The sequence below is a fragment of the Contarinia nasturtii genome, unplaced genomic scaffold (genome assembly GCF_009176525.2).
Source record: "Contarinia nasturtii isolate CC-2019 unplaced genomic scaffold, AAFC_CNas_1.1 Cnas_scaffold_533, whole genome shotgun sequence".
NCBI classification, from domain to species: domain Eukaryota; kingdom Metazoa; phylum Arthropoda; class Insecta; order Diptera; family Cecidomyiidae; genus Contarinia; species Contarinia nasturtii.
The window spans coordinates 547,062-561,149 of NW_022197885.1; the positions used below are offsets into that span (position 1 = coordinate 547,062).

The 14,088-nt window shown below is 33.2% G+C and overlaps 1 protein-coding gene across 4 annotated transcripts; it reads right to left on the reverse strand.

Moving 5' to 3' along the window:
- Positions 1-1,530: 1,530 nt before the first annotated feature.
- On the reverse strand, positions 1,531-12,571 carry LOC116339549 (organic cation transporter protein). Of its 4 annotated transcripts, none has more exons than XM_031765491.1 (9): positions 12,464-12,571; positions 12,113-12,332; positions 4,012-4,116; positions 3,511-3,691; positions 3,205-3,435; positions 2,978-3,121; positions 2,165-2,913; positions 1,956-2,100; positions 1,531-1,887 (listed from the first exon to the last, which is right to left on the reverse strand). In XM_031765491.1, exons 2-9 carry the CDS (start codon positions 12,195-12,197, stop codon positions 1,827-1,829), a joined length of 1,701 nt encoding a protein of 566 aa, XP_031621351.1. In that variant the 5' UTR covers positions 12,198-12,332; positions 12,464-12,571; the 3' UTR covers positions 1,531-1,826. The 4 variants fall into 4 exon arrangements, with proteins under 4 accessions (XP_031621351.1, XP_031621350.1, XP_031621352.1 ...); XM_031765490.1 differs by having other exon boundaries at positions 4,012-4,128; XM_031765492.1 differs by lacking the exon at positions 4,012-4,116 and having other exon boundaries at positions 12,464-12,569.
- Positions 12,572-14,088: the final 1,517 nt, after the last annotated feature.

Below are 14,088 nucleotides of genomic sequence, written 5' to 3' on the forward strand. Positions count from 1 at the left end.
AAGTCATTTCAGTTTTGTTTACATAAGTTGAATTTATGCCGTTTAGTGTTTTTTGTGCAAATATTTCATTCACTGCAAATGCAACGGAATCATTACCATCAACATCATCAGGGCACCATTTTGGCTCAATCATTTGAGAATTACTCAGAAACATGTGCAACCCGAAAATGTCTCAATTGACAAAATCACTCACAAATCCGGGTGCAAAAGATTGTTTGTAAAAGATTTTGAGCAATAATTTCATATGCGATTGTCCATTCGAAATAAATAACCGTTGATTCAACGTTTAAATTTGTGTCAATATCAAAATCAATAAAAAAAAGTGTGATTTTTTTTTCTGAACATTGCGTGAGATTCAAATGAAACACATTGAATTCAAATCAAACTTGTAAAAGCGGTGAAATTAGTTCAGTTGTTTTGTCCATAACGATAAAAGTCGCTCATAAAGTCAATGTTCCACTTCAGATTGAACATTATTCATTTGATCTATTTGGATGTTGGTTCACCAAAGTCAATGATAATTATAAAAATCAACAACCATGGTAAGCGCCACGATGTCGATTTTTGTTACACTCAAAAATACAAAAATGTCAATAAGAAAAGTAAGCCTGGCATTAATTGTGATCATTGATAGCAGTGCCTTTAATTTATTCTCTCATAACAGAATCGTTAATTTTTTATGAGCATAATTTTAATTTAAAGGAGTTGCATTCCATAAAATGCAATCTGTCAATCTAGTTAGTTGTTGCATGTGTATTTTTTTCAATAATAAAATGTATGAGGGATAAATGTAAAGATACAAAGGGAATAATATAAACACGCAACGAATTAAGGCGCATTTACTCTAATCATATGTGAAGTTTTTTTCGTAACTTATTTAGTATTACTTTCTCTCCAAAAGTCTGATGACTTCGGTATACTTAAAGACCACCCAAAATGAGTGATTTATTACATGCGAAGCTCTGTTTAATTGTTTCAAGTATTTAATTGGGTTTGATGATGGGTCGAGTCCATGAAATCATTCCTAAAGTAAAGTAGACATCATAAAATCAACCATAAAAATAAATGCAATGAAGAGTCTATTTTTAAACTGAACAGACGTCCATAATGCGCACAAAAGTGCCAATAAAGTGCAAATTTCATGCAATAAAAATTATTTGCACCAATAAATGTGTCACCTGTACGAGCATCTGCTTCACTCACCGAATGAATATTACGATCACTTTGAAGATGTAATATGTGTTTAGCATATTGACTGGTTGAGTAATAAAATGGGCTTTTATGTTGACTTTTATACATTTGCATGAACAAATTTATGGGTGAATTAATTGTAATTAATGAGGCGAGTGACAAAGAAAAAAATTTAAATGTATTTTATGGAACGAAAATGGTCAAAAGTTTACTTTTCAAGGTGTAAAAGTTCATCATTATCAAATTGATACTTTGAATATATCATAATACCTACCTCGGCAAATAATGTGCACTATACCTTTTGGAGCATGTCTGTCATCAAGTAAAACATATGCCATATTAATTCATGTTGACAGAGATAGTTAGTTGTGGTTTTTTTTTTTATTTATTGTTCAAATACTCTAAATATTAGAAGTTAAAAAATGTTCTTTTCTTTAAATTTTCTTTTTGTAAATGTTTCAATATGTTCTTCAAACAAATGTGATGAATTCTCCGGGAAAATCATGTGTTTGTGTCTACAAATTTTCATTAAATCTATATAACTTAATTCATTCTAAAGCAAATTATAAAAATTCACAGTTTTGTTAATCTTCTAAGTATTTTAAAGTAATTGGAAATGGAGTGGAGTTGTATGTTCATTTTTTCGGTTTTTTGCCAAAGTTTTCACCATCTTCAATGGTGGCTGGAAGTGGTTGTCTAAAACAAATAGAAAACAGTATAATAAAATCCATAAAAATATATATAAAAGGTAAGCTCTTTCATACCCTTGTGTTTCTGGCAATAATAATACTAGCGCTGCGCCCAAAATGGGCACAATTCCAAATACGATCGGTGGGTAAATGTGGCTGATATATTTTAAAGTGATAATGAAGGGTGCAACCATCGAGCCAATTCGAGCGATCATTGAAGCTATAAAAGGAACCATCATTTATTAATTTCAACCGTTTGGCTGTTGATAATCGAAATGACTTACCTGTGCCCACTCCAACGTTTCTCACGACTGTGGGAAAGAGTTCTCCGGCATACAAATAAACAGTTGGGAATGAAACTGACATTCCCACTAAGGCGATCGATGCTAATTCGACTTGTATCAATGGTTTATATGCGATTAACAGCATGCAAATGCCTGTTATCGTATTACTGAAAATCAATGTCCATTTTCGTCCGAATTTTTTCATTGTATAAATACATAGAATCGTTCCCGGTATCTCTAGGGCAGCTGATACCATAACATTTTTGAAAATATCACCGTCACTCTCACCAATGTATTGTGCAACGCCAAAGAAGCACATACCACACACGAGCCAATTAAAGCACATGCAAAGTGTCTTTGAACGCATGTTCGGCGTACGAAATAGATCGAGAAAATTGCCTCGGGCCACTTCTTTTACATTTGTATTTGTGGCGATGGCATATTTGTCCAAATCCATTTTAATTGTTTCGGTTGGTCGTTTATTGAATTTGGCCACTTTTTCAAGCACAGCTGCCGATTCGTCCGTTCGACCAACGGTGAATAGCCAACGTGGACTTTCCGGTATGATCCAATAGTATGAAATGAGAATAAGCGATGGAAGTGATAGAGCAAGCTGTAGGTGACGCCAATCGCGAAAGAAGTAAGCAAACATTGGTAATGTTAAATGACCTAAATTAAATGGAATTTGATATAAAACGGAAATCAGTTCACGCCAACTCGTTCCAACGAGCTCCATTACAAGCACAAAACTAAAGGAAGTGATAAAAGAAAACTTAGTTCATTGAAAACTAATTTGAACATTTAATATCAAACCTAGTGACCATTGTGCCTCCAGTTGCAAATGCAGTGACGAATCGTAGTACACAAAATAGCCAAAACCATGGAACAAATGCTGTCGCAATTCCTGAGATCAATTGGATAAAAACAGCAATCACCAATGGTCCCCGTCGACCAAATCTATTTTAAGTAAGAAAATTCAAAGAAAAAAACTCATTTAAAACAAATTCAAATGTTTTTGTTAAAAGAAAACAAAAGCTTACTTATCAGCTAATGTACCAAAGACCATATTTCCCACAAGAATGCCAAACATGAAAATTGTTTGTGATAAGTTTGCTAAATGCTTTCGATTGCATACCAAATTCCATGTCATTTGAATTGTTTCCGTAAAAATGTCACGTTTATACTCATATGCATTGCAATCAGCTGAACATTCATTGATTATACTTGAATTGACGCAGGTAGCATTGATTTTTGGTGCCATAAAGATGATACTATTTAAGTGATTCACAATATCAATTGTAATGAAGAAAAAAACATCTTAAAGCACGCGATAATCACGCAAATACCTCATTTGATGCCAAGCAACCGGGAATTTCAATAGAAATATAAATCCGCACACGATGACATGCCATCTCCCAAGCGATCCCATTGCCTTTTGAATTGGATCCGATTTAGGTGGATCTGGTTTCTTTTCATTATTGCGAACATTGTTTGTATTATTTACTCCGTTGGCTTCCAAGTCAATTGCTGTAAATTGAACCAAAGTGTAAGAGATAAATCAATAGTTGTATGTTGAATTGAATTAAGTGAAGTTAAAATAAATTAGTTTTTATAAGAGACAGCATGCACGCTGCTCAACCATTCTAACCCGGATAAATTACATAAGCTAAACTAACGATATCAATTTAAAGAGTCTCGTGGTTTGTTTTTTTGTTTTATATCGTCGCTGACTGAATGCATCCTGATCAAATTGACCTCGAGAATCGATGAACGATACTTATTCGAAAGATTTACGTCAGAGTAAACGAATTACTTTGAATGTGGTCGCTTACGAAGTTTGAGCTTACCTGCTGTGAACGTTATCTTTGATACACAATGGTCAAGTAATTGATTCAGTTGAACAAACGATGTGCTTGTGGATACGCTTCCAATTTGTGTGTCAGAGAAATTTGCTATGGAATGTTCTAAAGTCAATTGATTCCACTTTGAAATTGTATTAAATTATATAATCGAAATGCACCAATTTAAAGTGATTGAAAATTTACGAATTACCATCACGACGACACATGCGAATTCACAAAAATGCCATTTGACTATGTCAAAACAAAACATCTTTTTACGTCATGCAAATACACTATCACTTAAATAGAAAAAAACAAAAATATTTTCGTCAAAGAACCCCCATCGATTGAAGTTGCTTGAACCATGAAATTAATTTGCGTGCTTTTCTCGTTGTCAGGAAGTTCGCGTGAATATATGTACTATGTGTGTGTGTATGTGAATAGAACGAAGCTCGATTACATTATCGCAAATATCTCATGCCACACCTCATACAACTTTATTGCTATTTTTATGTTGAATGACCCATTTGCTATTCTGAACTTCACCCAATTATCGAACCACATGCATCACATCATTTATAACATCAAATGAATACACTTCCTTTTACAATGTCCATTATAAATGTCTTTGTCTTATTGGTTTGATCAATTTCTACATTTGTATTCAATCAAATGGACACTTTCGGATGAGTCGTCGTGCCAAATGAAAGAATTCGGCAAATATGTAAATGATACATTTCACTTGTAAATTGAAATAGTTATAAGTTGAATACGAAACTAAGTGGTTTTTCCCATATCTCATTCGGTATCGCTTTGACAACAAATTGGTCGACAACGCATTTCTATTCGAAATAAGATGTAAATCGAATTGTGATGATCATGCGAAGCGCATAGGGAATCGATCCATGAAAAAACTCATTTCCAATCAAATCTTTCAGTTGTACAGTGTCTTTAAGTAACTCACTCAAATTTCCGAATGCCGTCTGCTGTTATCAGTTGAAAACCGAGACATAAACAACGGAATCGATGTGGTTTTTGTTGTTGGGTGTGCATTCGGTTCAAGTCTTATAGACACGACTATCAAGCTTCAGAAGCGTACACATCGTAAATTTGTTTACTCAATTACGGAGCATGCGTACGGTTCAAAAGTGATGATCTTTGTTTACATTTGCAGTAATATACCAATATAAAAACATATGACTTGAATTTAATCGTTTATACATTTTTTGTTTGTCAAAATGAATAATCATTATCTCATTATCTCCTCCTTCCCGAGAAATTCTTTGTATGTTTTTCTCGAGCTGTATACGATTAAATGAAATCTAATTTTAAAAAAATAATTTTCCTAAGCTACGTAAACGATTGCTTTATATGGCAATAAACGTATTTATGGTATAGATTAATATCAAACTTCATTTGCTTAAATCGCAAAAAATTGAAAAAGAAGGGAAAAAACTGAAGTGCAATCGAAGTCTGAAATATTTTTCCAAAACATGTTTAATTCACTTGAAAAATGCGATTAAAATCGTTATGACATAAACATCAACAATGTCGCACATAACAGGAGACTTTACCACTTCGATTTTATAACAATTTTGCATTTCTTCTCTGCGTCACATCAGGAAGCCACGAGTTCACTTTTAACCAACAACAAGGGCTCACTCTTAAAAAAATAACTCATACATCGATTACATCAAACGAAAAAATAAATGAACTTACATTTTTCCATGTTGCCGTGATATAATGCTTCAATGCACAAGCTTCGTTTCAATATCAAAGTCAAGTTTATTGCGGTCTGTTAGTTTTGTTTGGTGTTTATTCAGTTATTATTTATTTTCGTGCACCAAAAAAAAAAGAACTAACAGTCACAAATGGGGGGTCTTGCTCGCGTATTTTTAGTTTGTTGCAGCACAATGAACGAACGAAAAAAAAACTTGCAAACACAGCTGTTCTGTGATGCACGGCTACTATACACAACTATGCAAAAGTATTCCTGAGTATTTACACTTTGTTTTTTTTTTCTTCACACTTCTTTCTTCACCTAAAACCGTCTCTTGAGAGTAAAAAAAGCGCGTGTCATACAAAAACGAGGAAAAGTAAATATTTTCACTTTGAACTTGAACGTTTTTTTTTTCTCACTTAGTTCGCGTGGTTCTGTTTTCGTTTCGGAACTTTTCACTGATTTAATTATAGTTATGCTTGTATTTGAATTATTTGAATCAAGTGAAGCCTGTAGAAAACATGGGCAAATGGAAGCAAAAACCGAGTTGAAAATTTTGATGGGGAAAAAGTTCCCTTTTTATCTGTCGAACTGAAGACAGAATGTAGTAACCTTCAATCAAGAAGTGAAAGAATTTCGGCTATTTTTTAATTCTCTATCGACTATTTTTGTACGCGTCAAAATCGTCACACTTTTACAAAAACAGAAATTTGCTACGAATTCTACTCTCGTATGTCCAAAGCACGAGTGAACGATAATATGTGAGTTTTTTTTCTCGTGGTTTGTTTTGACGCGCTTTTATTTCTCTTCTTTTTCTATTTATGTTTGAATCTGGTCGATTTCTTTTGTGTAGTGTGCTACTGAGCTCAAAGCCGAAGAGTGAAATGGTACATCATTCGTATATACCTAACGGTTAATACGCGACTAAACCGGTAACTGAGTGAAGCGCTTCATTTTATAGACGGACTACATTGATATACATATACACATGCTGACGACGATACGTCGATACGAATGTGTTTGTTTTGCTGTATAGCTTGTGCTTGCTCTCGTCTATTAACACAAACGAATTAGATAATTTTTGAACTTGATGTTTTCTCGTCGTCCATACGTTGTGATGCCAAACCGATAACGTCTCTAGTCAGTTTGATACACATTTATTCTACCAATTTGTGGTATCGGCTGTGTTTGTGTATGTGTGTGTTTGTTTTTCTTGTGGCTTGTCAATCCTCATCAAGATCCAACTTAACAATTTAATATATTCCCGTGAATCAATGACTTGGAAAATCATATGCAAAAGAATGTGCAACAATATCATTTTTCCATCGAATGCACTTGGTGTGACATTTTCAAAGTATAAATCAGCCACATATTTTTAAAACAATAATCGCTTCGAATATGAGCCATTTGATCTGAAAATTCCATAATTAACTTTCAAGATCTGTTGGCGATTGTGTTTCGGCCAATCACATGTTTCAGTATTTGTTTTTTAAATTTGCACCAATTAGAGATTTTAGATTTATCATGTGCGTCAAGGTATAACGGAAATCGTTTCCCGTTGCCTTTACATACTGGCCTGATTGATTAACTAATGCCTGTTAATTGGTTCAAGGAAAGTATAATTGTTCTTAAATTAGAAGGGCTCATCTCATATGAGAGACTTTGAACTTCATATGTGACACAAAGTGAACTTCTTCGATTTGAATGCAAAACAATATTTTTATTTTCTATTTCACCTTCCATTGCAAAATATTTCTCCGCTTAATTAACTTTTTTCGTTATCGCGAACGTTTTGTTTTGAATATATTTGTTTGTTTTTTACAAATGCAATATACGTTAAAATTATTGTTGGAAGAAAAGAAAACCGATTCTGTTTCATTTCAATTTTCATCATTTGATTATCCTATTGAAATATATATTTATACGTGTTGAATAAATCGCTTCCCTTCGATTTATTCGCGTACCGATTTTTTTTGTTCAGCATGCGCTGCCTCACACATATTCTCACTGTTTCTCTCGTGTGTGTGTGTGTGTGTGTTATCATTCCGATGACATTAAATGTGTATATTTTTCGAGTGCATCTCTTTCAGATTTCATTCTTTCAGCATATATAATATATAAAATCGTCACCAGTTCAATAGGTTTTTCGAACCGTAAATGCAAGCAAATTTCTTTATTTTCGCTGCGATTGAATCAATTTAATATAATTTTGTAATATAACCAATTTTCAATGGCTAATTAGAGATACGGCATTTTTTCGAAGGCATGCAAACACAAAATGCATCGTGGATTACATTTTAAAGTCATTTGAAAAACCCAATCATAACTGTATAAAAAACGCTAATGTAGAACTGCATACGAAACGACTCACGCAAAATGTGCATACCGCTAGCTCAGTAATGGGCGAGCCGCATTTCTCAAGGGGGATCTGATTTTTCAAAAAGAAAAAAATTCCTAGCAAATCGGATGAATTTTCGTTTTTTTAAGCACTTTTTGAAGCGAAATTCGAATAATTTTCGCAAAAAAAAAAATTCTCATCCAAATCACAGGGGGTTGGGTAAACCTCCCTTTCGCACATTACTGCGCTAGCTATATGAAATCGATGCATGAACCGGCAAATCGATGAAATCATATGCAACAGTTTATTGGAATATATCTTCAATTCATAAAAGAGTTGCATCATCATTAAACAGAGGCTGGTTTCATTTGCCATTTCAATGGAAAAGCAACATATGCCAAAGTCGCATGCTTTTCATATGTGTCCATATTAGATACAAAGTGATAGTGGGACTTCACAATTTATACGCAATCAAGATATACGAACTGTGAGTCCAAAGCTAAATTTATGACTTGAATCATTCTATCGGCATCTGTTCTTTCACCTTGTACACACATCCATAGATAATATTAAGACAGTTATGTGAAATAATGTGAATCATTAACATCTTTCAAGAAAAAAATGTGAATCTCTTCAATGAAGACTTCAACTATCGATATTTACGCGTATAGTGAGCGACAGTGTTGAAATTAGCGCCATGGGTTCAAAATCCACTTTTTTCTCTGACTTATGATAATGCGCTAAAAATGTCTCTAGTGTCTAGTGTCTCATGCAATTGATATTTCTAGTTTGTTGGTTGATTTTTATTTCGATCTTCGTATGACACACATTCAATTCATGTTCACTGGCAAATGCTGCGCACATAATTTAAAGTATTTGGGTTTTTCTAATCAATTGCAATTAACTGAATTTTTTGTCGTAAATTTTCATTTTATCAATCGTTTTTTCATCCACTATTTTTTAATATCATTTTCGATTGGTTTTTTCCATGCCTTGTTGATATTTCAATCTCATTTATTTATAATTTAAATAGAAAAAGAAATAGTTTATCAACGTTTCTGGAAAAAGTCACGAAAATTGAAAGTATAAAAAAAGTCATAGTTTTTCAAAATTTAAAACGGCTTTTAAATAGTAGTAACCGATAACAAAAGCACTTCGAATAATAGGAAGGTAGTGGTGAGCGATGTTAATACATAATATAAAGTCGTTTAAAATAACAAAAGCAACCGTATTGTTTACGAAGCAATTGAACTAATCAATGAAAGTTCCAGTGACAAAATAAATTATTCGGACAGCGGTTGAAAATAAAGCGATAGCACAATAATGAAAAATTCAATGAATAAAGAGCAGTGTGTGAATGGGATGTTGACAAAAGTAAAAAAAGATCTGAACGAACCAAATTGATACACTATTGAATATTATGCTAATTACATACGTAATGCGTGTGAATCAATGTGTCATATTATACACACCTTAGAAGTTAGATAATTTACTTAATTTTTGGCTTGACGATAATTTTCTTCTTTTTTTACTAATTTTTTGTCAATATAATTTCCAAGAATTTCTCATTATTAAAGTCAATAACGCGCCTCCGTCCAAATATCTGAGTACATACTCCAAATATCATATAATTCACACAGCGACAAATTAGCAATATTATATTACAATTGTTGATGTTTAATTTCACAAAAGAAACACCTCTACTTTCTCGTCCTTAATTCGGATCAAAAAATGAGACGTTTTTTTGTAGTTATCATGTTGACATTTGTGTCCTTCTCGATTTCATCCAATCAAATTACGTTTGGTTTATCCTTTGTGTTTGATCGATACACCTTGAACTTTCAACGTTGCTGACAGCATTTTGTTTCTCTTTTTCTCTCTTGTTATTCGTTATCAAACAGAAAAGTAAGAGTTTTCTTTTTTGTTTTCGCCATTTTTTTGTGATTGAATGGAAATCAATATATATAACGAATTGATTGAAACGCAGTTCAATAAGTCTTGAATTTTAGCGATTAAAATGAGGAAGTACCATGAATGTTAACTGAAAAAAAACTCACAAGGAAGTTCATTTCATCTTCGGTCGGTGTCATTTCACTCTTTACATTTCATAAATCAATATAAATTCATTTCGAAATTGCAAATCGTTAATTTAATTGCATTGCCTTTTTTGATTTATACAATGCTTTCAGTTTTATCACTGCGCGTTTTCTTACGAGTCAATAATGTTGTAATAAAGCGTCTACAAAAATGGATCGGTTCATACATTTCCAATGCGAATGCATGTGTAAATAAGTCATTCATGAGAACAGTTTGAGTGAAGCGACGGCGACAGCAATAATGACGACTCTGACAATATTTTCTTTTAGCTTCTTTTGATGTATCAATCAAAAGGTCATAAAATCAAATGCTTTATCGATAGCAATTTTTTGTTGCGGTTGCTGTATACGCGATTCGAATGAATCAAAACTCAAAACAGGCGGCTATTTACAACACATACACACAGTTGCAAGCATTTTAAATATTAAAACTGTATAGTAAAAGAGATGCCAAGATTCCAACTGTTTGTGGCGTTAAAATTGGTGAAAGCAAAAGCAAACAATGAATGACCAGCACACTCTTGTTGTTCGGTAGTTATTCTGGCCACAAATATCTCCAAACACAAAAGCCTTTTGAAATCAATTGAAAGAAGGAGCATTGAATGAGTTGACAATGAAACACATGCCTCAAGTGGAAAGATTATCGAAAGTGTGTGAATTTTAAATTAAATACGAATCCAATACTTCTTCTAATCGGCGCAGTGAGAGAACATACATGCATTTTATGCATCATTGCATGCGACTATAATACGTTGATTTTGCGCTTTTTCTTATTCGTTCATATCGTGTTCGTAGCACGCGCTCCAGTGTCTCGTTGCTTAAGTGTGGGTCGGAATGACAAAATTATTTATTTTATATCGATATAAACGTAGAACAAAATTAATCATCAAGCATTCATGCATGAAGAATGGAATGAAATCTCAAACAAATCAACATTAATAAAATGCAAATCTCACCTTGAATTTGAGAATAAAATTTGAAACGCATAAATGCAAATTTTAACGCATGTTTAGATTAACACTTCATTTGAAACTGTATTTCCTTGGACTGACAAAATGCAGGTCACATATTTCAATTTCTTTTTTTTTTTACTTACGAATCAAGTCGGACAAAAACGAATAAGTGAAAGAAATTTTTCATGCATTTTATTCACACGCAAAACTAAAAACAATGGAAATTACTTCGATCAATGATTGAAGGCAATGCTTATTACATCATACCGTCCTGTGTAGTTAGTTAGTTTAATATCCAGAGTTCGCAACGGAGGCGATTTTTCAACTCCGAAACCGACTGAAGCCGAAACTATTAAATCCGATGCCGACCTTTCTTTGACGGACTCGGATCGGCTCGGATCGGTGGTCAGATGTTTGCGGTGCTCGGACAAAATTGAATACAATATTTTGTACGAAATTGAGAAAAAAATGAAATTTATTTAAAATGGGAATAAAAAAATGAAAAATTCATTCAATTTTTTGGATTTTTGTAAAAACAAATGTTCATTTTTGTGAGAACATCCAAGCATCCGAACTATCCGGTCGGTCGGCGTCGGATATGATAGTCACGAACACAAATAGTGCGAACACACATTTATTAATATCATTTATGGCGATTGATATGAATCTCATGATTGTGTCTAATTATTTCGAAACTAAATTTAATCATTCAATTGGAAATCAAGGCAAACACAGAGTAATTATAACACTTCATTTGAATTATTTATGCCGTAACAGTCGGAATCTTATTCTGTCAATAATAGAAAATATTTTAAACACATTTAAATCCCATGACATGCTGCATTATAATCCAAAAACGTGAAAGTGATAAGCATATACCATCGGAAATATACAAAAATACAAATCATATGCATTTGAAACGAAATAACTGACCACACATTCAAATGAGTAATGAGTTATACTTAAAAATGCACTGTAAATATGATTGGATATAAATTACCTTTGTTTGGTTTACGAAGTGCAGGAACAATTTCGGCACGCCTATCGTCCAGATCGAATGTTTCGTTAATTTCTGTGTCGGACATTTCGGAACCTGTTAGGTGTGATTAAAAACCGAACGGTGATTACGTTTTCCAAAGGCAAATTGACCGAATGAAATTCTCAGAATAATCAAATGTGTCCACAAGTGTAAAAGTGGCACTGATATCACACACGTGTACCTAACACATTTATAAAAGATGAAATATGAAGATAAACTATTATAAAATATCAAACTACATCAATAATATTTTACACGAAAAGAAAACCGCCAATTTATAGGTACAAAAAAAATATTTTTATCGATATTCACCAAAGGTTGATTCACAGTGAACAGACCGATAATGTTTTGATATTGACACAAGGTGATAAATATTTCTGGAATGAGCGATTCAGAAGCGCGTAAATGTCACACAACTTTTGTGTATGACTCGCTAAGATAGTTCGATAGTAACTGACTTAAAAATCAACACCATAATAATCGAGAACGTTCAATAATAAATAATAAGCATCAGCAAAACACTCTATTGAAGCAATTATAAGGAAAAGCACAAAGGAAAACTACAACTAACAAGTTCGAGCATAATAATACATAACTGACAAAATATATATATATGGCGTGCAATAGGCGCTTACTCGGACGAGCGCGCGAAAATACGTTGGTTTTTGTTATGTTGTCTATACGGCGCACAGTCGTTAAACACAACCTGCTCTCTCTTTTTTCATTAAAAAAAAACATTCTCTTTTGCGTATCGGCGCAACGTAATAACTTTTTTATCTATACATTTATTATTTCGTCTGAAAACATTTCCAAAGTGTGACAAAGTGATACAACCAGAAAAATGTATGATATTGCGCGCGCGTGTTGCAGCGAATCTACGTACTTCACCTGCAAAATAATGATATTGCATGTATATATTTTTTATGTGAGGCATTGAATCGCACACGAGAATCAAAAGCGCAACGAACGTCTGTGGCATGCTGCTGTATCATACTCAAGTAATATTTTTTTCGCACTAAAATGACATGTGAATCGTTACAGCGTAAAAATAGCTATTATTTTTCTCCAAATAATAATACTGCGATATGAAGTTTACATAGTTTATACTGCTGTATTATTTAGAGAAAAGTAAAAGCTATTTTTTCGTCGTCACGATTCATATGATACATATGTACATTTTCAGCATCAGAATTTCTAGTAGTAGTCGAATTCAAATAAACATACATACAACTTCTTTCGAAATTTCAATGGAAAACATAATGTGTGTGTGTGAACACATAAATCCAGTAATGTGCGAGGAAAATTTTTCAGGGGGGGTGGGTGGTTTTTGAAACCAAAATTTCTCTAGCAAATCAGACAAATTTTCGTTTGTTTTTTTTTTGGAAGTCACTTTTTGACGCGAAAATCCCTAGCAAATCGAAAGAATTTTCTCCGCGAAAAACCATAGCAAATCGGAAAAAATTCACTCGGAACCAAAAAACCGAGGAAATTGAAAGAATTCTCCTCAATTTTCTACATTGATGAGCTAAAAAAAAAAGGTCTTCACTTTTAGAATCAAAAACCCTAGCAAATTCGAATAATTTTCGCGAAAAAAAATTTCTTATCCAAATCACAGGGGGGGTAAACCCCCTACCCCCCTTCGCACATTACTGCATAAATCCCACTTGCAAATAGAAAAAGTGAAAGACAAAACTATGATTATTACACCCCGACACGAGAAGAGATACATGGAATCGTCTTCGCAATTCTTTCCTGCAGAGAATTAACCATCATAAAATGATTTATTATAAAACACACATAAGCATACGCGATATAACTGGATTTTGTCAAAGCTTTCTGCGATTTTGTGTTGTTATTTTCTCCCTCTACCAATCAGCATATTTAATGTGCAAATTGCACATTGCAGATTGTCGTACGTAAATGATTGTCTGTTTCAT